Source organism: Biomphalaria glabrata, chromosome 16, assembly GCF_947242115.1.
Source record: "Biomphalaria glabrata chromosome 16, xgBioGlab47.1, whole genome shotgun sequence".
Lineage (NCBI taxonomy): Eukaryota > Metazoa > Mollusca > Gastropoda > Planorbidae > Biomphalaria > Biomphalaria glabrata.
Window position 1 is genome coordinate 2,166,438 of NC_074726.1, and position 22,425 is coordinate 2,188,862.

A 22,425-nucleotide genomic window follows, 5' to 3' on the forward strand; every position below is an offset into this window, starting at 1 on the left:
GAACATGACTTTCTTGAACATGACTATCTTGAACATGACTATCTTGAACATGACTATCTTGAACATGACTTTCTTGAACATGACTATCTTGAACATGACTTTCTTTAACATAGCTATCAAGTATTTTCTATTTCTGTTTTCTATTGCAGCGAGTGTCTTCTATCACCATCAAAGCGGTAAGGGAGATAAACTTTTTAATTTTCAAGGACTTGTTTTGTGTTAAGGGAGATAATAAACTTTACATTTATCATTGATCTGTTTTTTGTTAAGGGAGATAATAAACTTTACATTTATAAATGATTTATTCATTAATAAGGGAGATAGTAAACATTACATTTATCAAGGATTACTCTTGTGCGTTTATCGGCTAATGTTATACACAGTCAAAGATGCTGCTACCAGTGCAGGGTATAGAAGACACGGGCATGCTATTCTACCTCAAAGTGGCGCCCGTGTGGAAACTGTTACTTGAGGGGGTAACTAGGCTAAATGAATGGCGAAACAAAATCCCCCGTGGGAGTGTCCAAGGGTATGCGAAAGTGACCCCATTGCACGGACGGAGTTGAAAGAGAGCTCTCACGGCCCTGTCGATAATCCATGCGCCGTTCCTCAATGGACCGTTACATTAATGGCGAGTTCCCCCACGGTTAGCTTGGTATAACATAGGAAGATGGCGGAGGCTACCAGTAAACTCGGCCCTTTGGCCATGTCTAGCCCATGCGTCCGGAGGCCAATGTTGTCGGAAATAGCAATGCTTTATATAGACATTGACTTGGGTCTCTTCCAGACAGAACGGTGGTTCACGCAGGTTTTGTTTTTTTTACTGTTTGGCGCTCAAACAGGTTTTTTTTTTCAAACTTGGAGCTCAAAGAGCCTTCGGCTCAACTCTTAGACCAGCAGTTCTCAACCTTTTAAGCTCGGCGACCCTTTTTTACTATCCCCCACTCTGCCGCGGACCCTCCACCTCCCATAACATACACAGCAATAGAAGAATACACTAAATACAATCCATATTTTCGATGGTCTTAGGCGACCCCTGACAAATCGTCAATCGACCCCTCAATGGGTCGCGACCCACAAGTTGAGAACCGCTGTCTTAGACGATGAAACGGGTATAGAAGAGGCGAACGTCTTACAAAAATATATAGATCAGTTCATTAGAAGGTTGAAGATGGATGTCACAATCTAGAAATAGTACTAATACTGATTGTTGCAATTAAAAGAATACAATAATTCTTTGTTTCACAGACCCTCAGTGGAGACGCACATAAAACGAGTCAATCGGAATACAGACTAAAGGTAAGATGCAAGAAAGGCTAGCCACTACCCCTTGTTCAATATCATGGATGGCTCGCTGGTCACGTGGTATGGTCTTTGGACTGTCGTCACGGTATTTCCGAGTTTGAACCTTGTCCACACAAAGATAAAGGCACATTCCTCGTCCCACATGCTAGGACAAATTTGTACAAATGCTCCTTCTTCCCTAGCGCTATTAGAGCATGGAATGGGTAGCCTGAGCTAGCCAGGAAAACCAGTGACTTGGCAGAATTTAAGTCATTGGTTAATATGCATGACTAAATGCATGACGCGTAGGACGTAATCATCTTCTTTTTTGAAGTAACGTCTGTATTATCTAAGATAAGATAAGATAATTTCTGACGACGTAACAAACTTAGTTTTTGAAGGAACAAACAAGATTAAAAAAAAAATAATACAATCAATATAAGCAAAATATAAATGATCATACATTGTTTTACATCAAGATCGTAGAAAATCAAAACCTATTTTAAAAACAAAATCATTTTGAAGTCGAACTATTTTTAAAAAAAATCACAGTCAGTGTGAAATAAAAGTGTCACATCGAAATCATAGTAAGTATGAAGTCATGAAGTCAGGAGTACCTAAGTGTCCATAAGAAAACAAAGTCAATATGAAATCATGGTTAGTATTAAATTAAAGTCAATATTAAACCATATGCCGCAGCCATGTCGACAGATAGATTTAAAAACAGAAACTTTGCTAAACAAATGTCAGCACTACCTCACAAATATGGTGACTTGGTAGCGTGGTTGGTGCTCTTGGTTGTCGTCTTGATGGTCTCGGGTTCAAACCCTTCTCGCCGATGTCCTCTGCGGCATTCTGGGAGGTTTGGACTAGGTAGTGTTTGATTTAGAATGCACACATGCAAATATATCCAAATGCATCCGAAAACATTCAAATACATCAAAATACATCCAAACACATTGAAATACATCAAAATACATCAAAATACACCCAAACACATTCAAATGCATCAAAATACACCCTAATACACGCGAATACATCAAAACGCATTCAAATACATACAAATGCATCCAAATACATCCAGTTACATTTAAATACATCCAAGTACACCCAAATACATCCAAACACATTCAAATTAATCCAAACACATCCAAATACACCCAAACACATCCAAATACATTCAAATACCAAAACAACATCAACAACGTCTTTCTTAACTAAAAGCAACGACTGTAAACTTGAATATAATCGCTAAAACAGCATTTCTTATTTGTGTTATTGTCCCCTTTTATTAAATAGCAAAGATCACATCATGCTTTCACTTTCTGAGAGTATTTCCTTATATTCCACCAAACACACCGCTTCCTTGCAGAGGCGTAGTGAAAAGGGGGCACATTGAGCGCAATCCTCAGGGGGACGCCACATGCAGCCTATATTTCTATGTGATGTTCATAGAAAATGGGGGGGGGGCACTTATATAGTTCCTTGCCCCGGGCGCACGTTTTGTTCACTACGCCCCTGCTTTCTTGTCTCCCCTTCTGAAGGACATATCCGTTCCAATACATTTTGTCAGCACATACGCTTCAACCATTCTTCACGGAATAAATCCAACTACTTGGGGTGTACCCCCGCCACTATCCCAGAACATGGCGCCGCTCCTGTACTTTCTTCACGTATAGCTTTCTCTTTCTACTTTTTGATTGACGACTTATCTCTTAGATTTGCTATAGACAGACGCTTAAAAATGACTCAACTATTGATTTGGGGACGCGGTGATTGGCTTTCCAACCTGAGTTCTTAGGTTCAAATCTTTGTAAAGACAAGGATTTTGAAGTCCGGGATTCTTCGGGCGCCCCTGAGTTCACCCTACTCTTTGGGACACCTGACTTAAGTCACGGAAAGAAAAATCGGCTGGTCGTTGTGCTGGCCACATGACAACCTACTCGTTAGCCGTTGGCCAAGGAAACAGATAATCCTAATATCATTTGCCCAATAGATCTTAAGTCTGAAATTGGAAGATTTCTTTTTTTTTATTGTTTTCATCACTGATGACCATTAACTTCTGTTTGCCACAGATACAGAATTAGTCTAAGCCTTGATTCCAAAGAAGAGACAATGCCGGATCTAAATAAATAGAGGCCTTGGGGAGGCCTTTCAATCTTTAATATTTCCTCCCTTTATTGAATTAATAATTCTAAAAATTTGTTTTTATTTGTAAAGAACACTTTTACATTCAAACGTATTTCCATTAATTTCTCACATTTAATTTGTATAAGTTGTTAAAGTCATAAATTTCGTGTGTTTACTGTGAGTGTTAAAAACTGTGTGTGTTTACTGTTTTCTGTTACTATGTTTTCGTGGGGCATAATTTGTTGTGTTTAGAATATTTCACGTTGTTTGCTGTTTAGTGCTTTAATATTTTACTATGTTGTGTTTATAAGAGTTTGTGTGTTTACTGTGTTGTTTTTATAAGAGTTTGCGTGTTTACTGTGTTGTTTTTATAAGAGTTTGTGTGTTTACTGTGTTGTGTTTATAAGAGTTTGTGTGTTTACTGTGTTGTTTTTATAAGAGTTTGTGTGTTTACTGTGTTGTGTTTAAAAGATTTCTTCCGATAACGCCATTGTGTTTATAAGTTTTCATGTGTTCACTGTGCTATGTTTATAAGGTTTTAATGTGTCAACTGTGTTGTGTTTATAACTGGAGACAAAAGGCCGAGGAGAGATGTGAATGAAAGGATGTGTTGAAGCAGGCCAGAGCCCTCCATGGGCTGTAGCGCCATTGGATGGATGCGTAGATGGATGTTTATAACTTTTCATGTGTTTACTGTGTTGCGTTTATAAGTTTCCAAATGTTCACTGTGTTGTGTTTATCTATTTTATTGCATATAATATGATGTGTTGTTTTTTTTTTTACTTTTAACGAGTATACTGTGTTATGTTTATTCGTTTTCATGTGTTTAGTGTGTTGTGTTTATATGTTTTCAAGTGTTTAGTGTGTTGTGTTTATATGTTTTCATGTGTTTAGTGTGTTATGTTTATGTTTTCATGTGTGTTATGTTTATTCGTTTTCATGTGTTTAGTGTGTTGTGTTTCTTTCTGTCAATCTCAATCCTTTCTAAATGTGTTTCTTGTTTCTTCCTATTTCAGAAAGATGACAAAAAGAAAGATGTAATTATCATTTTTTTTCTTTCTATCTTGTTCTTCTTATTTTAAAAGTATAGTTTTTTTAAATATTTTCTCCTGCTTGGAATTATAGATCCCCATTTAGTACATTCTTATACACCCTGCATCGGGGGATGGGCAAATTATTCTGAAGGGCTTTGAGCCTTTCAAACGATTGGAAAATTCTGGGCAAGCTACTCTCCTCTTGTGCCTTGTTTCAAACGGGGCCTCATATATTTGCAATATAAAATAAAATATTAATTATATATCTGCAGTGAGCTCTAATGTTCTTAATTATGAGTTTGACCTATTTACATAAATATCTGTAGTGACGTTTTTTTTAAATTTGTGTCTTTGTTGTTTTTCCTAATGTGAAGAAAGACGATCAAGGGCAAACAGATGATGGTCCAATGAATTTACTAAAGGTACAAATTATGAATATATATTTAAGACTAAGACTAAGACTAAGACTAAGACTGCTTTATTGATCCTTACGGAAATTTGTTGTGATTACAAGGACTCGTTTCTCATATAAAGACAACACAACAGAAAAATACACATAAATACAACAGACAACATAAAGAGTTCATTCAGCGACTACACACAGGTATCTTGGTGCATTTCATGTTCCCTGATCAATGAGTGGCGGTGATAGAGTCTGACCGAGTGAGGTACGAACGAGTTTTTGTACCGCTCCGTTCTTGTTTTGATTGACAGCAGTCGCCCACTTCGCGACGACCTGGCGTAGTTCTGATGGAGCGGGTGGCCGTTGTCTTCCAAGATTTTTTCGATTTTTCTTAGGCACGTTTGTTCAAAAAGTTCCTTTAAATGTGGTAATGTTGTGAGTGTAATTTTTGATGCTTTTTTAATGATGTTTTCTAGACGTTGCAACAGTTTAGATGAGGCGTTGCCTTGCCAACAACTTATTCCGTATGTTAGCAGATTTTGTACAGTCGCGCCGTAAAATGTCTCAAGGATCTTCTTATTTAATTTAAAACTGTTGAGTTTGTATAGAAAAAAGAGTCGCTGGGCTGTTTTCTTTGTCAGAGTTCCAAGGTGGTCTTCCCATGAAAGCTTGTTGTTGATGATAATGCCTAGATATTTATATGCCTTTACTTGTTCTATAGATGTAGTGTTTATTTGCAGTTCACGTATAGTTTGTTTTTTCTTTCTAAAATCTATTATAAGTTCTTTAGTTTTTGTTACATTCAGTTCTAGAAAGTTGTCGGTGCACCAGTTTGTAAACTCTTCTATCGAGCTTCGATACTGAGTTTCGTCTCCTGAAATAAGACCGACTATGGCAGTATCATCAGCGAATTTAATGAGTTTAACTGAGTCATAGATGCTTCTTATGTCATTAGTGTAAAGAGTGTATAGCACAGGAGAAAGTACACAACCTTGTGGAGCACCCGTACATAGTACTCGAGTTGACGATTTGGTGTTGTTGACTTTAACATACTGGGGCCGTTGGGTTAAAAAGTTTAGAACCCATGCTTGCAAGTAAGGGCTTACATTTAAGTTACTCAGTTTGTTTAGCATTAGATGTGGCTGTATGGTATTGAAAGCCGAGGAGAAATCTACGAAGAGGACTCGTGCATATGTTTTGGGTATATCGAGATGCTTATAAAGCTGGTCCAAAAGCAATAGAATGGCATCCTCAGTTCCTCTAGCTGCTTTGTATGCAAATTGGTGAGGGTCTAGGCTGTTATTGACTTTTGCTACAAGTTGTTTAAGAATATATTTTTCAAAACATTTCATAAAAATAGGTGTTAGTGCTACTGGGCGGAAATCATTTAAGCAATCTATTTTTGGTTTCTTAGGCACTGGTATGATTTCTGAAGTTTTCCAGATGTTTGGAATTACGCACGTTTGCAATGACTGGTTAAAGATATGACAGAAGATAGAAGAAATTTGCTCCGCACATAGCTTGATCAGCTTGCCACTAATTTTGTCCGGTCCACAAGCTTTTGTTACGTCTACTCTCTTAAATAACAATGTCACTTCATCCTCCGTTACAAAATTGACGTAGGGCTCTTGTTTTCCTTTGGACAGAGTGTTGAAAAGTTCTTTGTGTAGTTCAACAAAATCTTCTTTGTCAAAACGAGAATAGAAATAATTTAGTTCGTTGGCGAATTTCTCATCATCAGCCACTAAAATTTGTTTTCGTTTTGAGGCGCAGCCTGTTATTTTCTTTAATCCCTCCCAGCATTGTTTTGAGTTGTTCTTTGCAACCTGCTTAATGTTTACGTAGCATTTGTCGAGCGTTCTGCCCTGCCTTGTGGGGAGGGAGACATACTGGCAATAGTTTGACAGTGCGTTGCAGTATTCCTTGTTTATATAGATTGCGAGTCCTCCTTTTGACTTTCCACTATTAATTGTTCTGTCTGCTCTATAAACGTAAAATTTATCGAGATCAACAGAAGAGTCGGGTATCGTATCATTGAGCCAGGTTTCAGTGAAACACATTAAGGAACACTCTCTAAATTGATACAAATGTTCACAGCAACCTGTTAATTCTTCCATCTTATTTTGTAAAGACCTAACATTGCCTGTTACGATGGGTGGTAGGAAGCCTCTTTGTCCTCTTCTTCTACACTTAACTCGTATTCCTCCTCTACGTCCTCTCTTCTTACGTTTTGCGCTAGGGATTTGTTCGGTTAAAGCCTTGGGCTTAGGCTCGTTATTAGGTTCCAAGATGGCGGGTGTGTTGTCCATACTGTCAAGCGTCTTACCACAAAACTCCACTGAAATACACGTTTCCACACAAATTAAAATCCATACCAACATTAGAATCCAAAAGACACAGTGTACATCCATTGAAACATTGAGTAGTAACAATTTACATGAAATATTAACAGAAAAAAAAATTAGAAAAAAGAGTCCGGTATAATCAGGTCGCCTGCTGTGCAGCGCCCCGGATTTCTTCTGTCTATCAATTTCTTTCTTATATTTTTCTTTAATTTTCTTTTTCACTATTTTAAAGTGCCATCTCTATCTCTATTTTATTCTTTATTTTTCATGTTTTTTCTATCATTTTTACTTATATTTCTTTTTATTGACTTTTTTTTCATTCATTCTCTCTCTCTCTCTCTTTTAAAATAGCTTTTATATAGTGGCACTATCGTGCTTACAGGATGCCCAGAGCGGTATGGTCCAATTTCATTTGTTGAACATTAGGGAATGAGGGGATCTGGGATATATATACATTTTTCACAATGTCTCATTGTCATCCTGTAAGGAGTTAGGGTGTCTATCAATATACCAAATTTCAGACCTGTAGCTTTAATGGTTATTTCAGAAACACATTCTTAGAAATGAGATGATTCGACCCCTTGACCCCCCATTATGATGAAAAAAAGTTGAATTTCATAAAAAAAATATTTTTTAAAGGTATATTATGTGTTCCTATGGTCAAATACATCATTTGAATACATTAAAAAGTCTAAAATGTTAAAAACAAAAAAAAAAGTTTTCAAGGTAGATGACCCCCCTTAAGACGGTCAGTAAACGCGACTCAAGTCTCGACTCGGGTGTCGAACCTCGAGATCCCTTTATAGATAGCCCAGCTCAAGTGTACGTAGCCTCTCGACCACACACCATTTCTTATTTCAATCCTTGTGTTTCTTTCATTCGTTACATGTTCAGTTGTTTCTCTTCGTCTTTTTCTTTTCTCATTTTTGTTTCATCTTCCTACAAACCTAGCGCTATTGCTCTCTCTCTTTGTTACTCTTGTTCTTTCTTTTCTCTTCTTTTCTCTTTTCTTTTCTTTCTCATTTTGATTACATCCTCAACAGTCACTTTATCTCCTGTCACGTTTTTTACTATCAATTTATCTCATGTCACTTTATCTCCTGTCGCTTTATCCAGTGTAACTTCATCTCATGACATTTCATCCCTGATCATTTCATCCTCTGGTCATTTCTTCCATTGGTCATTTCATCCCCTGTTCATTTCATCCTCTGGTCATTTCATCCCCTGGTCATTTCATCCTCTGATCATTTCATCCCCTGGTCATTTCATCCTCTGGTCATTTCATCCCCTGGTCATTCCATTCTTTGGTCATTTCATCCTCTGGTCATTTCATCCCCTGGTCATTTCATTCTTTGGTCATTTCATCCTCTGGTCATTTCATCCCCTGGTCATTTCATCCTCTGATCATTTCATCCCCTGGTCATTTCATCCTCTGGTCATTTCATCCCCTGGTCATTCCATTCTTTAGTAATTTCATCCTCGAATTTTTTTCCAACAAAATTATATTGTAATTGAAATCCGCAATGTTTAAACTATTTGTCGCATGGATAAAAGTGTGACTTACTACTAAAACATGAAACGTTAATTCTATATTGTAAATGAACGTCTACCGACTTTGATCTATTATAGAAACGTTTAATGTTAATCAGTTAGATAAGTAAACTGATGATAGTGGGTACAGAAGACGAATTATTGATGACCGTTTTGAGATAGGTTCTCAACGGCATAATCATAAGTATTCTTATGGTTCTGATCTATATTTCAAAGGAATTTCAATACTTTCACCTCACTTGTACTAGCCAAGAATAACGTTTCTTCTTTGTTGTGCCACTCTTAATTATCTCCCTTATTTCTCCACACCTTGGCTAGAAGAATAAACATAAAAGTGGTATGCGTAAAGATAATATTGACATCCCTTTAATAATGATCCCTAATTAGAACCAAATGGAACAAACAATACTGAACCATCACCAGCTTTATTAGCAATGTACTGCCCAATTTCTATATAGTGTTTGCTCAATTTCTATATAGTGTTTGCCCAATTTCTATATAGTGTTTGCCCAATTTCTATATAGTGTTTGCTCAATTTCTATATAGTGTTTGCCCAATTTCTATATAGTGTTTGCCCAATTTCTGTATAGTGTTTGCTCAATTTCTATATAGTGTTTGCCCAATTTCTGTATAGTGTTTGCCCAATTTCTATATAGTGTTTGCCCAATTTCTATATAGTGTTTGCTCAATTTCTATACAGTGTTAGATGTTTTCAGTAAGCTACATCCGTTGTCACTTTGCAACAAGCTTTAAAACCTTTTAACCCCTTGCTTACTGTCAAAGCTTTAAAAACAATATTTGATAGGGCATTAATGGCAGGGGATGTAATGGCAGGGGATGTGTCAACTTGAAGACTTGGAACTGTGACTGGACACAATATCATCATTCCTACACATACATTTTTCTATTTCATTCATATGTCCATTTATTCTCTTATAGGCCTTCATGATAAGAAGAGAATCCGTTGTAAATAAAAGCAAAGAATTCGAGGTATTTTTTAGATGTATTGTTTAGTTTTTAATACTGTTTCTTTTGGTTAATTCTTTTATTTTTACGAAGCTTATGTCAACCCACTCTGTCTGTCAGTCTGTCAGTCTATCTATCTATCTATCTATCTATCTATCTATCTATCTATCTATCTATATATATATATATATATATATATATATATATATATATATATATATATATATATATATATATATATATACACACATATAAATGTTATCTATCTACTTATCAATATATGTACGTAATGTTCACATTATATATGTTCATTTTATTATGTTCATAAAAGAATGAAACAATTATATGTTATGTATGTGTACTTGTGGTTTGTGAATTTTCGACCCAGAAGGGATCGAACTAGGGGCCTTCTAGATGGCAAGTCTAAAGCTCATACCATACGACCAGGCAGTCATTCATAGTTCGAAATATGCTTTTATGTTATAGTCAGACTTTTTACTTTTTCTTGATTAGGCTGGAATATTCATTCCATATATACTATAGTATGTTACAGTGATTCAAACAATAGTATTATGAAAGATGTGTGTTTTATACATACATGTCAGAACCTCTCGCACCAAATACGGCTGCGCTAAAACAACCATCGCGCCAAAACGGCAGCGTCATAACTGCTGCGCTAAAAAGGCCGCGTACAAATAGTTGTATGCTAAATGTTATTATGTACTATGTAGGCTTTTTAATGTTTAAATATAGTACTTTGTCCTAAAGGAGGCGCGGTGGCTGAGTGGTAAAGCGTTTGGCTACCGAACCGGGGTCCGGGGTTCGAATCCTGGTGAAGACTGGGATTTTTAACTTCAGGATCTTCGGGCGCCTCTGAGTCCACCCAGCTCTAATGGGTACCTAACGTTAGTTGGGGAAAAGAAGGCGGTTGGTCGTTGTGCTGGCCACATGACACCCTCGTTAACCGTAGGCCACAGAAACATATGACCTTTACATCATCTGCCCTATAGACCACAAGGTGTCTACAAAGGGTTAGGTGTGTGGGATTTATTTTGTTAATATGGTGATTTGACAGAGGTGTGCATCCTGTTCTTAGTTTGAATATTGTAGATTGCTCTTTGCGGGGGAGGAAGTTAATACTGTCCAGTTTGGAATGGACATTTGCATGGACATTTCTTTGTGCAGCTTTTATTGATAATGAAGGCTTTTTTTTCCCCCTGTTTAATTTTTTCCAACAAAATGTCACTATGTTGACTTAACCTATTTCTTTCTTTGTTCAAGTCGACACAGTCAAGAAAAGACTCCTTGATAGTCAAAACAGGCAAACGGTACTCCAAAGAAACCGTAAGTATCTCTATATTGCGAGATGTACGCCTCAGGAGATGTGAAAACAGGAAGTGTATGCACTTAAGGATCAACTCTCTAATGGGAAGATTGCAGATCGAAAGTGGAAATTTAAATGAAAAGTTATTATTGTATATCCTGTTCTAGATTACTCTTTTTATACTTGATGGGGGACTACCTTATATCAGGGTCAGTAAATATATTTCAAGCTTCATGTAAAATACTTTTGCGAATATATTTAATGAGTTAAGATTCCCCTTTTGTGACCTTTGAGATCTCTTGAGCAGATGATATGAAGGTCACAAGGGCGTAAAAGCGCTTGATTTCCGAAAGTGATGTCCCGGGTTTAAATTTTAATGAGGACTGTTTTTTTTTTATTTCGAGAGTTTAAGGATGCCCCTAAATCCATCCAACTCTAATGGGTACCTGACATCAGTTGGGGAAATTAAAACTGCTGGTCGTTGTAGCTTTACAAATTCAAAGATCATTGCCAAAGAAATGCGGTCTTTCACAACATCTCTTCAACTCAAATGGATCCTGGTCAAAGAAATGAGATCTTTCGACTATTCTTTAATAAAAGTAGATCCTTGTTTAAGAAATGCAATGTTTCTATTGCTGTTTAAAAGAGATGAAATCGTGCATTTTGATTATTTGGTTTTAATTCGTATCTGATTTGTAAATTTAAAACATTTTCCAAGGAAGAAAAAAATTCTCCTTTGAAAGACTTCATAAAATGTTCTTGACGCTTCTGTCAATTTTTGTTTTTAATTTCTTGTTTCTGTTTCCTGGTGGTTTGAATTCTGGACTGTCACCTATGTGATTCGTGGTTCAAACACTGCCCGCGGCCATTCATTGCTGTCATGAGGAAAGTCTTGTCTAGGTTGCTATAGTCATCGATTATGAAGAAGCAACCAAAATATACAACAGAAAGAAAAAAAAAAGAAACGTACAATTAGAAAGCTTGAAGTGAACATTCTTCTTCTTCTAGACAGCTTTTTGCTGCTGAGCTGTCAGCTCTTTTGCAGACTGTGCCAAAAAAAAAAAATAGCGTGCTGTTGTCTTCAGTTGTTCAACGCTGCCGTACAGGGTGTTGGGCTGTAGTGGTAGTAGGGTCCGCGGTGGATTAGGAAGGGGCATTCAAAGAGGATATGGTTTACAGTTTCATTAGGGTGGGTGCAGTGTCTACAAAGAGGTAGGTGAGTGGGATTTATCTTGTTAAGATGGTAATTTAACAGAGGTGTTTGTCCTGTTCTTAGTTGGAAGGTTGTAGATTGCTCTTTGCAGGGGAAGAAGTTAATATTGTTCAGTTAGTTTGGAATGGTCATTTCTTTGTTTCCTGATGCCCATTGGTTGAGCCACTCCTCTTTGTGATTGTTGACTAACATTGACCTTAGGGTGAGGTAGTTAATAGGTAAAGTTATCAATCTGTGTATCATTGTTTTGTTTTAGTTTTTTGAATGTCTTTTTTATTGAGGGTTTTGTGGATCATTGTTTTGTTTTAGATTTTGAATGCCTTTTTTTCGTGGGTTTGCTTATCCCTTTCTAGGATGACTTATACAATGAGGATGGCACGTCGATCCCGTCAGTCAGCAATATTCCAGATTCCATCAAAGAGGTATGTCCATGAAATCAAAGACTCAGTGGGCTACATTATCTTAAGATAACACGCCTTTGTACTTACTAAGCCTGGTACTTTGCTTTAAAGTATACACATACACACTCACGTGCTTAGAATAGTCACATAAGATAGCACACAAACACTAAATTTGTACATTGCCTTAAGATAGCATACGCACGCACTCACATTAGCTTGTTATTTTTGCCTTAAGATCTGACATTTGTTGTAACATTTGTCGTATGTCATTTGTTGTGACATTTGTCTATGTCGTATTGTGAAATTCGTTGTATGAATTTGTTTTGACTTTTGTAGTATGTCTTGAGTTGTGACATTTTTAGTTTGTCATTTGTTGTATATCATTTGTTGTATGTCATTTGTTGTGACATTAGTCGTATGTAATTGTGTTGTGACATTTGTGGTATGTCATTTGTCGTATGCCATGTGTTGTGACATTTCTAATATATCATTTGTTGTGATATTTGTCTTATGTTATGTGTTGTGACATTTGTTTATGTCATTTGTTGTGACATTTTTGTCGTGTGTCATGTGTTGTGACATTTGTTGTATGTCATTTGTTGTGACATTTTATGTATGTCATTTCTTTGGCGTTTGTTCGCCTAAGTCACTTTCACCTGAACCGTTCGGGCACCACACATGATTTCTCGATCGTCTTTCTCCATTCCTCTCTGTCTTTTGCATTGTAAAAAATCTGTCACAGTTTTTCTAACCTTTTCCAGACAAATAAAAACGCGTATCCTTTGTATCACATAAAAGATCATCTTTTATCTTTGTGTCTTTGCAATGTAATTAGATTAAGCTCTACAAAATTAGATAATTCTTGTTGTATTATATTATTCTTACAAATGTGCCCAATTACCAAAGTACTGTAAAGATGATCTATATGTCCATGTCTAGATGATTATGTAGATTATTTAATGTCGTTCTCAATTTATAGCTTGTAGATCTAGCCCTATTTGTCTACATTTATCTAAATCAAATCTAGTTTATATATAGAGTCTAAATCTATGTATGAGTATCCATATAGATTCAAATCTATATCTAGATCTATTGTAATCTAGACTTAGAGGGAACATTATTGTTTATTTTACATCTTCCTACTATGTACAATGTACCTAAAAAGGGGGTAATCTACAATATTATGTGAGTTACTGAAGAAAGCGTAACATTCCATCTTGGAAGAAATCAACCAAGTGATGTATTTCTCTGTATGGGTATATAACTATATATGCCCTGGCAAGCTACCCCGCCTCATTGAGGCGCCCGGGTGGAAACGGTCGTGAGAGGGGACGGCTAGGCCAAATGGTAGCACAACAAGGCTCCCGCGGGAGTGACTAAGAGGGTGCGAGAACATCCTCATTGCCCTGTGCGGGGATGTACAAGAGCTCCCGCAGTCAACGTCCAGGCGCCGTCCCTCAAGGGGCCGTGACATGAATGGAGTGTCCCGCAGAGTTAGCTTGGTCGATCAAAGGAAATTGACGGGGGGTCCAGTTGGTTCCGCCCTTGACCGCGCCTCTAGTCCGCGAGCACGGAGTGTCCGTGTCTACCGGAAACTAAACTTCGAATTTAACCCCCGTTTCAGACAGAACGGCATATACGAGGGGTTTGCGCCGTTCATACAGGCCGGTAGAAGGGAGCTTTTGTTCGCTTTTGCTGGCCTTAGGGTTCCGAGTGCTATGCACAACTCTACGTGAAATGGCATGTGTATATGAGAGCATGGTTCTTTCTCCAGGTGATAAGCTCATCGTACCAGCAAGCAGATGAGGCGTCAATGAGGCGTGACACCAAGACGCAGGTAAGCTGTTGAGAATGAGGTAGTTCCTTATTTCTGACCTACTTTAACCAAAGTCACGTGATTGTTGGACAACAAAAAGGAGAATGGCCTTGTCTTCCTATATTTCCATTGCTGTTGCTCCTCTATTTTTACGAAATTTTACATTTACAAACATTTTAAAATATTCAGAGTACATCAACAAACTCCCTGAATGTTCAAATAACTTTACGAATGTTTTCATAAAGGGCCAAGAACTGTTTAATGATGGGTTTAAATGATCAGTGATATTTCCTTTATAGTCCACAACAAGCGTCAACACATTGCCGATGATACATTCACATACAGAAAAAGATGTTTTTACAAACGTTCTTGTAAGATTAAAAAAAAAGCTTGGTATAAAAAATGTATCTCTAGATTCTCCTGTTATTAACAAATTATAGTTTAGCGCTAATGAGTAAATTGAAACCACTAAATATTGACTTAAAAAGGATTCAGATTCTCACTACAAACTAACTAAAACTAAGCACGGTGCGCGTTGTATACACACAACCACGTGAATCGGGAGGGAATACGAAACTACCTCATTTACTCTCTGGTGACGTACTCTTGTATAACTCTTATACTCTTATAAATATAACTTCAACTTTTCCCTCGCACGGGACTAAAACAGAATATTTTTTTTTTTTTAAAGAAATAATTGCAAAACTTGGATTGAAGCTCAGATTCCTGGAACGGGTTGCCTGAGTCAGCCTGGAAAACCAGTGACTTGGCAGAATTTAAGTCATTGGCATGACTAAATGCATGACGCGTAGGACGTAATCTTTTTTTGAAGCAACGTCTGTATTTTATAAGATAAGATAAGAGGATCTCCTAGCTCTAGGTCTACTAGCCTAGCTCCAATTGGATCGAAGCTCAGACTCCTTCTTCCCTAGTGCTACTAGAGCATGGAACGGGTTGCCTGAGTCAGCCAGGAAAACCAGTGACTTGGCAGAATTTAAGTCATTGGCATGACTAGATCATGACGCGTAGGACGTAATCTTTTTTTGAAGCAACGTCTGTATTTTATAAGATAAGATAAGAAGATCTCCTAGCTCTAGGTCTACAAGCCTAGCTCCAACTCTCAACTATGACTCAATTTTATTTTCATGAAAGACTACTAATGTTAGAACACCATCATTGTTGTTTTTCTTTTGGAGAAAAATTCCAAATGCTAAATTTTTTAACATCCTTCAACACACAATTTTTAACTTTTAAAATCAAGATTAAACACCAATGTTTAGTTTTAAGCTCCTATTTGCATATTTTAAGAAAAAGACTCTAGATCTATCTTTTTTAATGCAAAAAGGATTGATTTTGTTTTTGAAGTCGTGATTGTATGAATATTTTATTTCATTTATGTCAACTATGCCTAGGAACCCTTGATAACTAAGGCCGGCCCTGCGGATTTGAAATAAGTTAATTTTGTGTTTTTCTTGTAGTCCACACACAGCAGAGTTTTGCCATTATATGGTATTTGATAGTGAAGGTTGAATTTGTAGAGTTTATTACTGACAGGTGTTCTCGTCTGATGTTAATAAAAGTAAGTTTAATTTTGTTTTTTTTTTGGTTTCCTGATTAGATGCTTTTGGAGAAAAGAAAGATTGCCATGGAAGCAGTTAAACAGGTTATACAAACTATCTATCTATCAACTTATTCATTCATCCATCCATTCATTTATCCATGCATCCATCCAGTTGGCCATCTATCTATCTATGCATCTATCTATGTATCTATCTATGTATCTAGCTATGTATCTATCTATGTATCTATCTATGTATCTATCTATGTATCTATGTATGTATGTATGTATGTATGTATGTATCTATCTATCTATCTATCTATCTATCTATCTATCTATCTATCTATCTATCTATCTATCTATCTATCTATCTATCTTTTACCTCTTTCTCTAAGAATCTGTATATATCTATATCAATATCTATATCTATATCTATATCTATATCTCATCTATATCTATATCTATATATTTTTCCATGTGCAGGATAAAAGAATGGAGAAGAAGAAGAAGAAAGAACTGAAAACAGCTGCTGCAATCCTGGCCTCAAAAGCAAAGAAAAGTGAAGAAGTATGTAGACAGTATGTAGATAGATAGATAGGTAGATAGATAGATAGATAGATAGATAGATAGATAGATAGATAGATAGATGGACGGACGGACGGACGGACGGACGGACGGACGGACGGACAGACAGACAGACAGACAGACAGACAGACAGACAGACAGATAGATAGATAGATAGATAGATAGATAGATAGATAGATAGATAGATAGATAGACGAGTTGATGTCTAGATGCAGAGACCGATGGTTTTATTTGTTACTTCACACTTTGTAATACCTTTTGTCTCTAGGCCAAGAAATACGGAGGAACTATACATTCATCGGATGTAAGTCTATTTGTTCAAGTCTTGTTCGCGCTTGTTTTTTCTGTAGAATTAGTTTGGTGAGCAGCAGTAGTTTAAAGACATCATTGTTGCAAGTTTGTTTGACAGCAGCAGTAACATAGGGTGGCCGTTGTTGCAAGTTTGTTTGACAGCATCAATAACATAGGGTGGCCGTTTTTGCAAGTTTGTTTGACAGCAGCAATATGTTAGGGTGGCCTTTTGTTGCTAGTTTGTTTGACAGCAGCAATAACATGGGGTAGCCGTTGTTGCTAGTTTGTTTGACAGCAGCAATATGTTAGGGTGGCCTTTTGTTGCCAGTTTGTTTGACAGCAGCAATATGTTAGGGTGGCCTTTTGTTGCCAGTTTGTTTGACAGCAGCAATATGTTAGGGTGGCCTTTTGTTGCCAGTTTGTTTGACAGCAGCAATATGTTAGGGTGGCCTTTTGTTGACAGTTTGTTTGACAGAAGCAATATGTTAGGGTGGCCTTTTGTTGCCAGTTTGTTTGACAGCAGCAATATGTTAGGGTGGCCTTTTGTTGCCAGTTTGTTTGACAGCAGCAATATGTTAGGGTGGCCTTTTGTTGCCAGTTTGTTTGACAGCAGCAATAAGGCGGAGATTTCTTAAACCCTCCTTGAATATGACCTCGCGTAAATTCTGTGTTTAATAAAAGTCCTAAAAATGATAACCTTATCTCGAATATGCATGGCCTAATTTTTTTTAGTGTTTATATCTATCTTATTATAGTTATATCAGACCTACATCTTATCAAATTTTAATTAGGTAGGGCGCCAGCCTTATTCTGTTGAATGCCTCTTGTAAAACAAAGACTAAGACACAGACTGTTTTATTGATCCATATGGACATGTGTTGTGATTACTTGTAATCGTTTCTTTAATAAAAACAACACAACAGTTTTAAGTAATCAATGCATCTATTTGATTTAGCTTTTCAAGATTAATTGTTTTAATTGTATAGACAGGAGGTGATATTGTTTACCTTTGGTAAAGCTAGCTAGTCTAACAACGAATAGCGCACCAACAATGAAGTGGTCGAGAGGCCAAGTAGACTTCACGGAAAACCTTCTCCCAGATACACCCTCCCCCTCCCCACTGGTCCACAAATAAGATTGGACCAAAGCGCTCTGAGCATCCTATAAGCATGAAAGAAGCGCTATGTATAAGCTATAGTTTAATTTTTAATTTAACTCCATTCATCCGTCGCAGAAGCGCTACAGCCCATGGCGAGATCAGGCCTGCCTCAGTACACCCCGCCCTTCAGATTGCTGTCATTTCGTCATATTTGTGGCTTGCCTAATAATATTTGGAATTATAAGGGGGGGGCATATAAGAGACCTATATCTGATATAGTTTAGGGAAGTCCATATACGGGACTATCTTAATCGAAGGTACAGAATACACCAGGAGAAGGAAGAAGTTAAAAAAAAGCTGCGGCATTTTTTGGGATTACAAAAATGTCTAAAGTGTTATAGCACTTGAGTATCTCTAATGACATTGTGCTGTTGTTTTTTTTTACTCAGTGGCGTAGCTATGGTGGGGGAGGAGGGGGGAGAGTTTGAAAATCCCCCTGGGCCCCCGCTTGAGGAGGGCCCTCACGAGTGTTTTATTACATTAAAAATTAAGTATTACGCAAAATGCAGGGGCCCCCAAAGAGGTCAAGCCCCTCGGGCCCCCAAACGATGAAAAATTCCTAGCTACGCCCCTGTTTTTACTCTTTCACAACTGTTATAAGTTCCTTTTAACTGTTGATGATTTCTATACAACGAAAAGTGTGCGTTGTAGCATGTTCAATATATTTATTATACAAAAACATTACAATACAAGTATAACAACTCTAACTCTATTCTCTGTACAACTTCAGCTTCTACAGACTTTCTACTATTCTTGCTACAAGCTCTCCAAACTCTAACTCTCTCTATAAGCTCCAAACTTTAACTCTCTCTATAAGCTCCAAACTCTAACTCTCTCTATAAGCTCCAAACTCTAACTCTCTCTATAAGCTCCAAACTCTAACTCTCTCTATAAGCTCCAAACTGTAACTCTTTCTGTAAGCTCCAAACTGTAACTCTCTCTATAAGCTCCAAACTGTAACTCTCTCTGTAAGCTCCAAACTGTAACTCTCTCTATAAGCTCCAAACTCTAATTCTCTCTGTAATCCCCAAGATCTAACCAACTAACATTAGCAAAAATCAGGCATTAAATTACTTTTTTTTTCTCTTTATCCTTATCTGTCCGAAATACCTGTTGAAACACACGAAGCGTAGACGCCTGTATTGACTCGCGTCTGCCCTTCACTGTCTCACTGTCACTAACCCGTATCGTAGCAACAAATATCTTTTTCTCATCCAGACATTGACGCATGCGCCCTCTCGTCTTTCCGGTCTCCACTTTAACCTTACACCAGGTTCCACATTTTGACTTCTTTTTTTAAGCAGCGATCGAGAGTTACATAATAAACCACATACTTATATAATTGAGATGTACATGTTACGTGACTACTTTTTGTGGATTTATGCAAGAAAGTTATTCCAACAGACCTAAGCCACTTAAAAAACAAAGAAATTATTTATTTAAATCTTTTATTTAAATATTCATTGTTACGCATACTACATTCTAAAGATTGAACATGATTTATTTAATGCGGGATGACAACAAAATGTTAAAGCATTGCTGTCGTTATCGTCCTTTTCTTTATTTCTTTCTCGACAGGAAAGTCTCCAACGCAAAGTGGACGACACAGTATCTTCAGAGATAAGCTTAAAAGAAATGGTTTGTTAAGTCTGGCTGTCTCAGCGTATTGGGTGGGATCCTATAGGGCTAGTAAGAACATACGTATATATGGACTCTTCTGTCTCGGAAGACAGTGGATGCAATGGTTGTCGTTTTAAACTAAGCCCTGAGCCGGCGCCTTCGCTGAGCACCCATTAGAGCAGGCAGGCCTAACTGCCTGGGGGGGGGGGGGGGGGGCTGCCCAGGTTGGGGCGGGCGGTGGCTGATCAGTGAGGCGCGAAGATCTCTCCCACCGCCAGAGACACGCCAATCAAGTTGGACTTCTAAGCCGTAACTGTTGTCTCCCGTGTTGTTCTCAACCTTTTATGCTCGGCGACCCCTTTTTACAACCACCCACTCTGCCGCGACCCCCCCCCTCCGCATACACACACAGCAATAGAAGAATGGACAATGGTCTTAGGTGACCCCTGGCAATCGTATTGGGGGGGGGGGGGGGTCCTGCCCAGGTTGGGGCGGGTGGTGGCTGATCAGTGAGGCGCGACCCACAGGTTGAGAACCCCTGTTTTAGCCTCTCACATTCCTGGGCCTTAGATAAAGAGGTCATGGGTGGCCTATGCGTCATGATCCCTCTCTCGACCTTGCTGATGTGATCCAAAGGAATGCTTCGCATTACATTTTGGCACCAGCTCAGTTTCAGAAGCTGCTGGAAGGAATTTCATAGTTGATACTCCCAACGCCTAAAGGGCTTTACTCCTAATTTTTCCTTGAGGTTGTCTCCTGAAGCCTTATTACCGCAAGGCAGAGGGGGTTTGAAGTCAGAGTACCCTTCTCTTAGATGAATAGCCTTGCTAGGCTGTCGAAATTCTGCCAGAAGCTCCCGGTTTTGTGGCGCCAGGTATCCGCCTTCACTCCTTCCCCTGTTAGTAAGAGCAGTTTCACCAGGCTAAGTATCTAATCCACACAAGCAGGTCAGGTGCTGGACTTAGTTTTCAAAGGCTATCTAAGACGCATGCCTTTCGGAGTATTTTTATAGACAATGGGAGCTTATCCCCATTGACAACCCCGGCCACACAACAACCTTTGAAACCAAAAGTAACATAGGTATAGATAGATATTCTATCGAGTCACCATCGACTATAAATAACGGATCTTTATTTTTATAAAATATGTTATTATGTAAAATAGCAAACAGATCAAATGGAATGTTAATCGCAAATCTTACTTTCATTGAAAAAGTAAAAGTTCAACGTGGTTTTCCAAACTTTTATTTAAGATTATATCAATATATATATAAAATGCGAAATAAATAAATAATCATAAACGAATAGATAAAAGCTATTGGCAAAATGTAAAACAAACAATATATTGATCCAATTGATTCAGGGTCTGTTTCTTATCTTATAAAGTAAGGACGTTACTTCAAAAAAAAAAAAGAATAGAAATATGTCCTACGTATGTCCCTCTATGTATGTCTATGTCAATCTTGTCATGCATGTTAATCTGAGACGTAGAATCTGCTAAGTCATTGTTTTGGCTGACAGACTCAGGAAACTCGTTCCATGCTGTAATAGCAAAAGGGAAGAAGAAAGCCCACCTGTACGACTTTGTCCTAGCATATGGAATAAGAAATGTGTTAAAATAACACAAAACATGTTTCCTTTTAAGAATATATATATATATATATATATATATATATATATATAAATATTTTGTGTTTCTCCAAATCTCAGACTCGTGTCACTTCCAGCTTGACAAAACAGCCTGAAAAGGACGATGAAGATGACGACGAGGAGGTAAATATAAAACTAGGTCATTTGAACATATAAAAGTAGGTCATTTCAACATATAAAACTAGGTTATTTAACATAAAAGTAGGTCATTTCAACATATTAAGTAGGTCATTTCAACATATAAAAGTAGGTCATTTCAACATATAAAAGTAGGTCATTTCAACATATAAAAGTAGATTATTTGAACATATAAAACTAAGATCGTTTCAACATATAGAACAGGGTCATTCCAACATTTAAAACCAGGTCATTTCAACATATAGAACTAGGTCACTTCAACAAATAAAAATAGGCCATTTCAACAAATAAAGCTAGGTCATTTCAACATATAAAAGTATGTCATTTCAACATATAAAACTTGGTCATTTCAACATATAAAAGTAGGTCATTTCAACATATAAAACTAGGTTATTTAACATAAAAGTAGGTCATTTCAACATATTAAGTAGGTCATTTCAACATATAAAAGTAGGTCATTTCAACATATAAAAGTAGGTCATTTCAACATATAAAAGTAGATTATTTGAACATATAAAACTAAGATCGTTTCAACATATAGAACAGGGTCATTCCAACATTTAAAACCAGGTCATTTCAACATATAGAACTAGGTCACTTCAACAAATAAAAATAGGCCATTTCAACAAATAAAGCTAGGTCATTTCAACATATAAAAGTATGTCATTTCAACATATAAAACTTGGTTATTTCAACATATCAAACTAGGTCATTTCAACATATAAAACTAGGTTATTTAACATAAAAGTAGGTAATTTCAACATATAAAAGTAGGTAATTTCAACATATAAAAGTAGGTCATTTCAACATATAAAAGTAGGTCATTTCAACATATAAAAGTAGATTATTTCAACATATAAAACTAAGGTCGTTTCAACATATAGAACAGGGTCATTCCAACATTTAAAACCAGGTCATTTCAACATATAGAACTAGGTCACTTCAACAAATAAAAATA

At 37.1% G+C, this 22,425-nt stretch overlaps 1 protein-coding gene across 2 annotated transcripts in view; it reads left to right on the plus strand.

The window, feature by feature from the left end:
* The window catches only part of LOC106061033 (uncharacterized), a 71,973-nt gene that overhangs the window by 19,186 nt on the left and 30,362 nt on the right, over positions 1-22,425 (plus strand). For both annotated transcript variants that reach the window (XM_056014499.1, XM_056014500.1), the window contains exons 11-23: positions 150-176; positions 1,249-1,299; positions 4,431-4,451; positions 4,823-4,870; positions 9,687-9,737; positions 10,995-11,057; positions 12,604-12,672; positions 14,426-14,488; positions 16,086-16,130; positions 16,509-16,592; positions 16,879-16,914; positions 19,639-19,698; positions 21,390-21,452. In XM_056014499.1, coding sequence (XP_055870474.1) covers positions 150-176; positions 1,249-1,299; positions 4,431-4,451; positions 4,823-4,870; positions 9,687-9,737; positions 10,995-11,057; positions 12,604-12,672; positions 14,426-14,488; positions 16,086-16,130; positions 16,509-16,592; positions 16,879-16,914; positions 19,639-19,698; positions 21,390-21,452 — 681 coding nt within the window. The remainder of the gene's footprint in view (positions 1-149; positions 177-1,248; positions 1,300-4,430; positions 4,452-4,822; positions 4,871-9,686; positions 9,738-10,994; positions 11,058-12,603; positions 12,673-14,425; positions 14,489-16,085; positions 16,131-16,508; positions 16,593-16,878; positions 16,915-19,638; positions 19,699-21,389; positions 21,453-22,425) is intronic.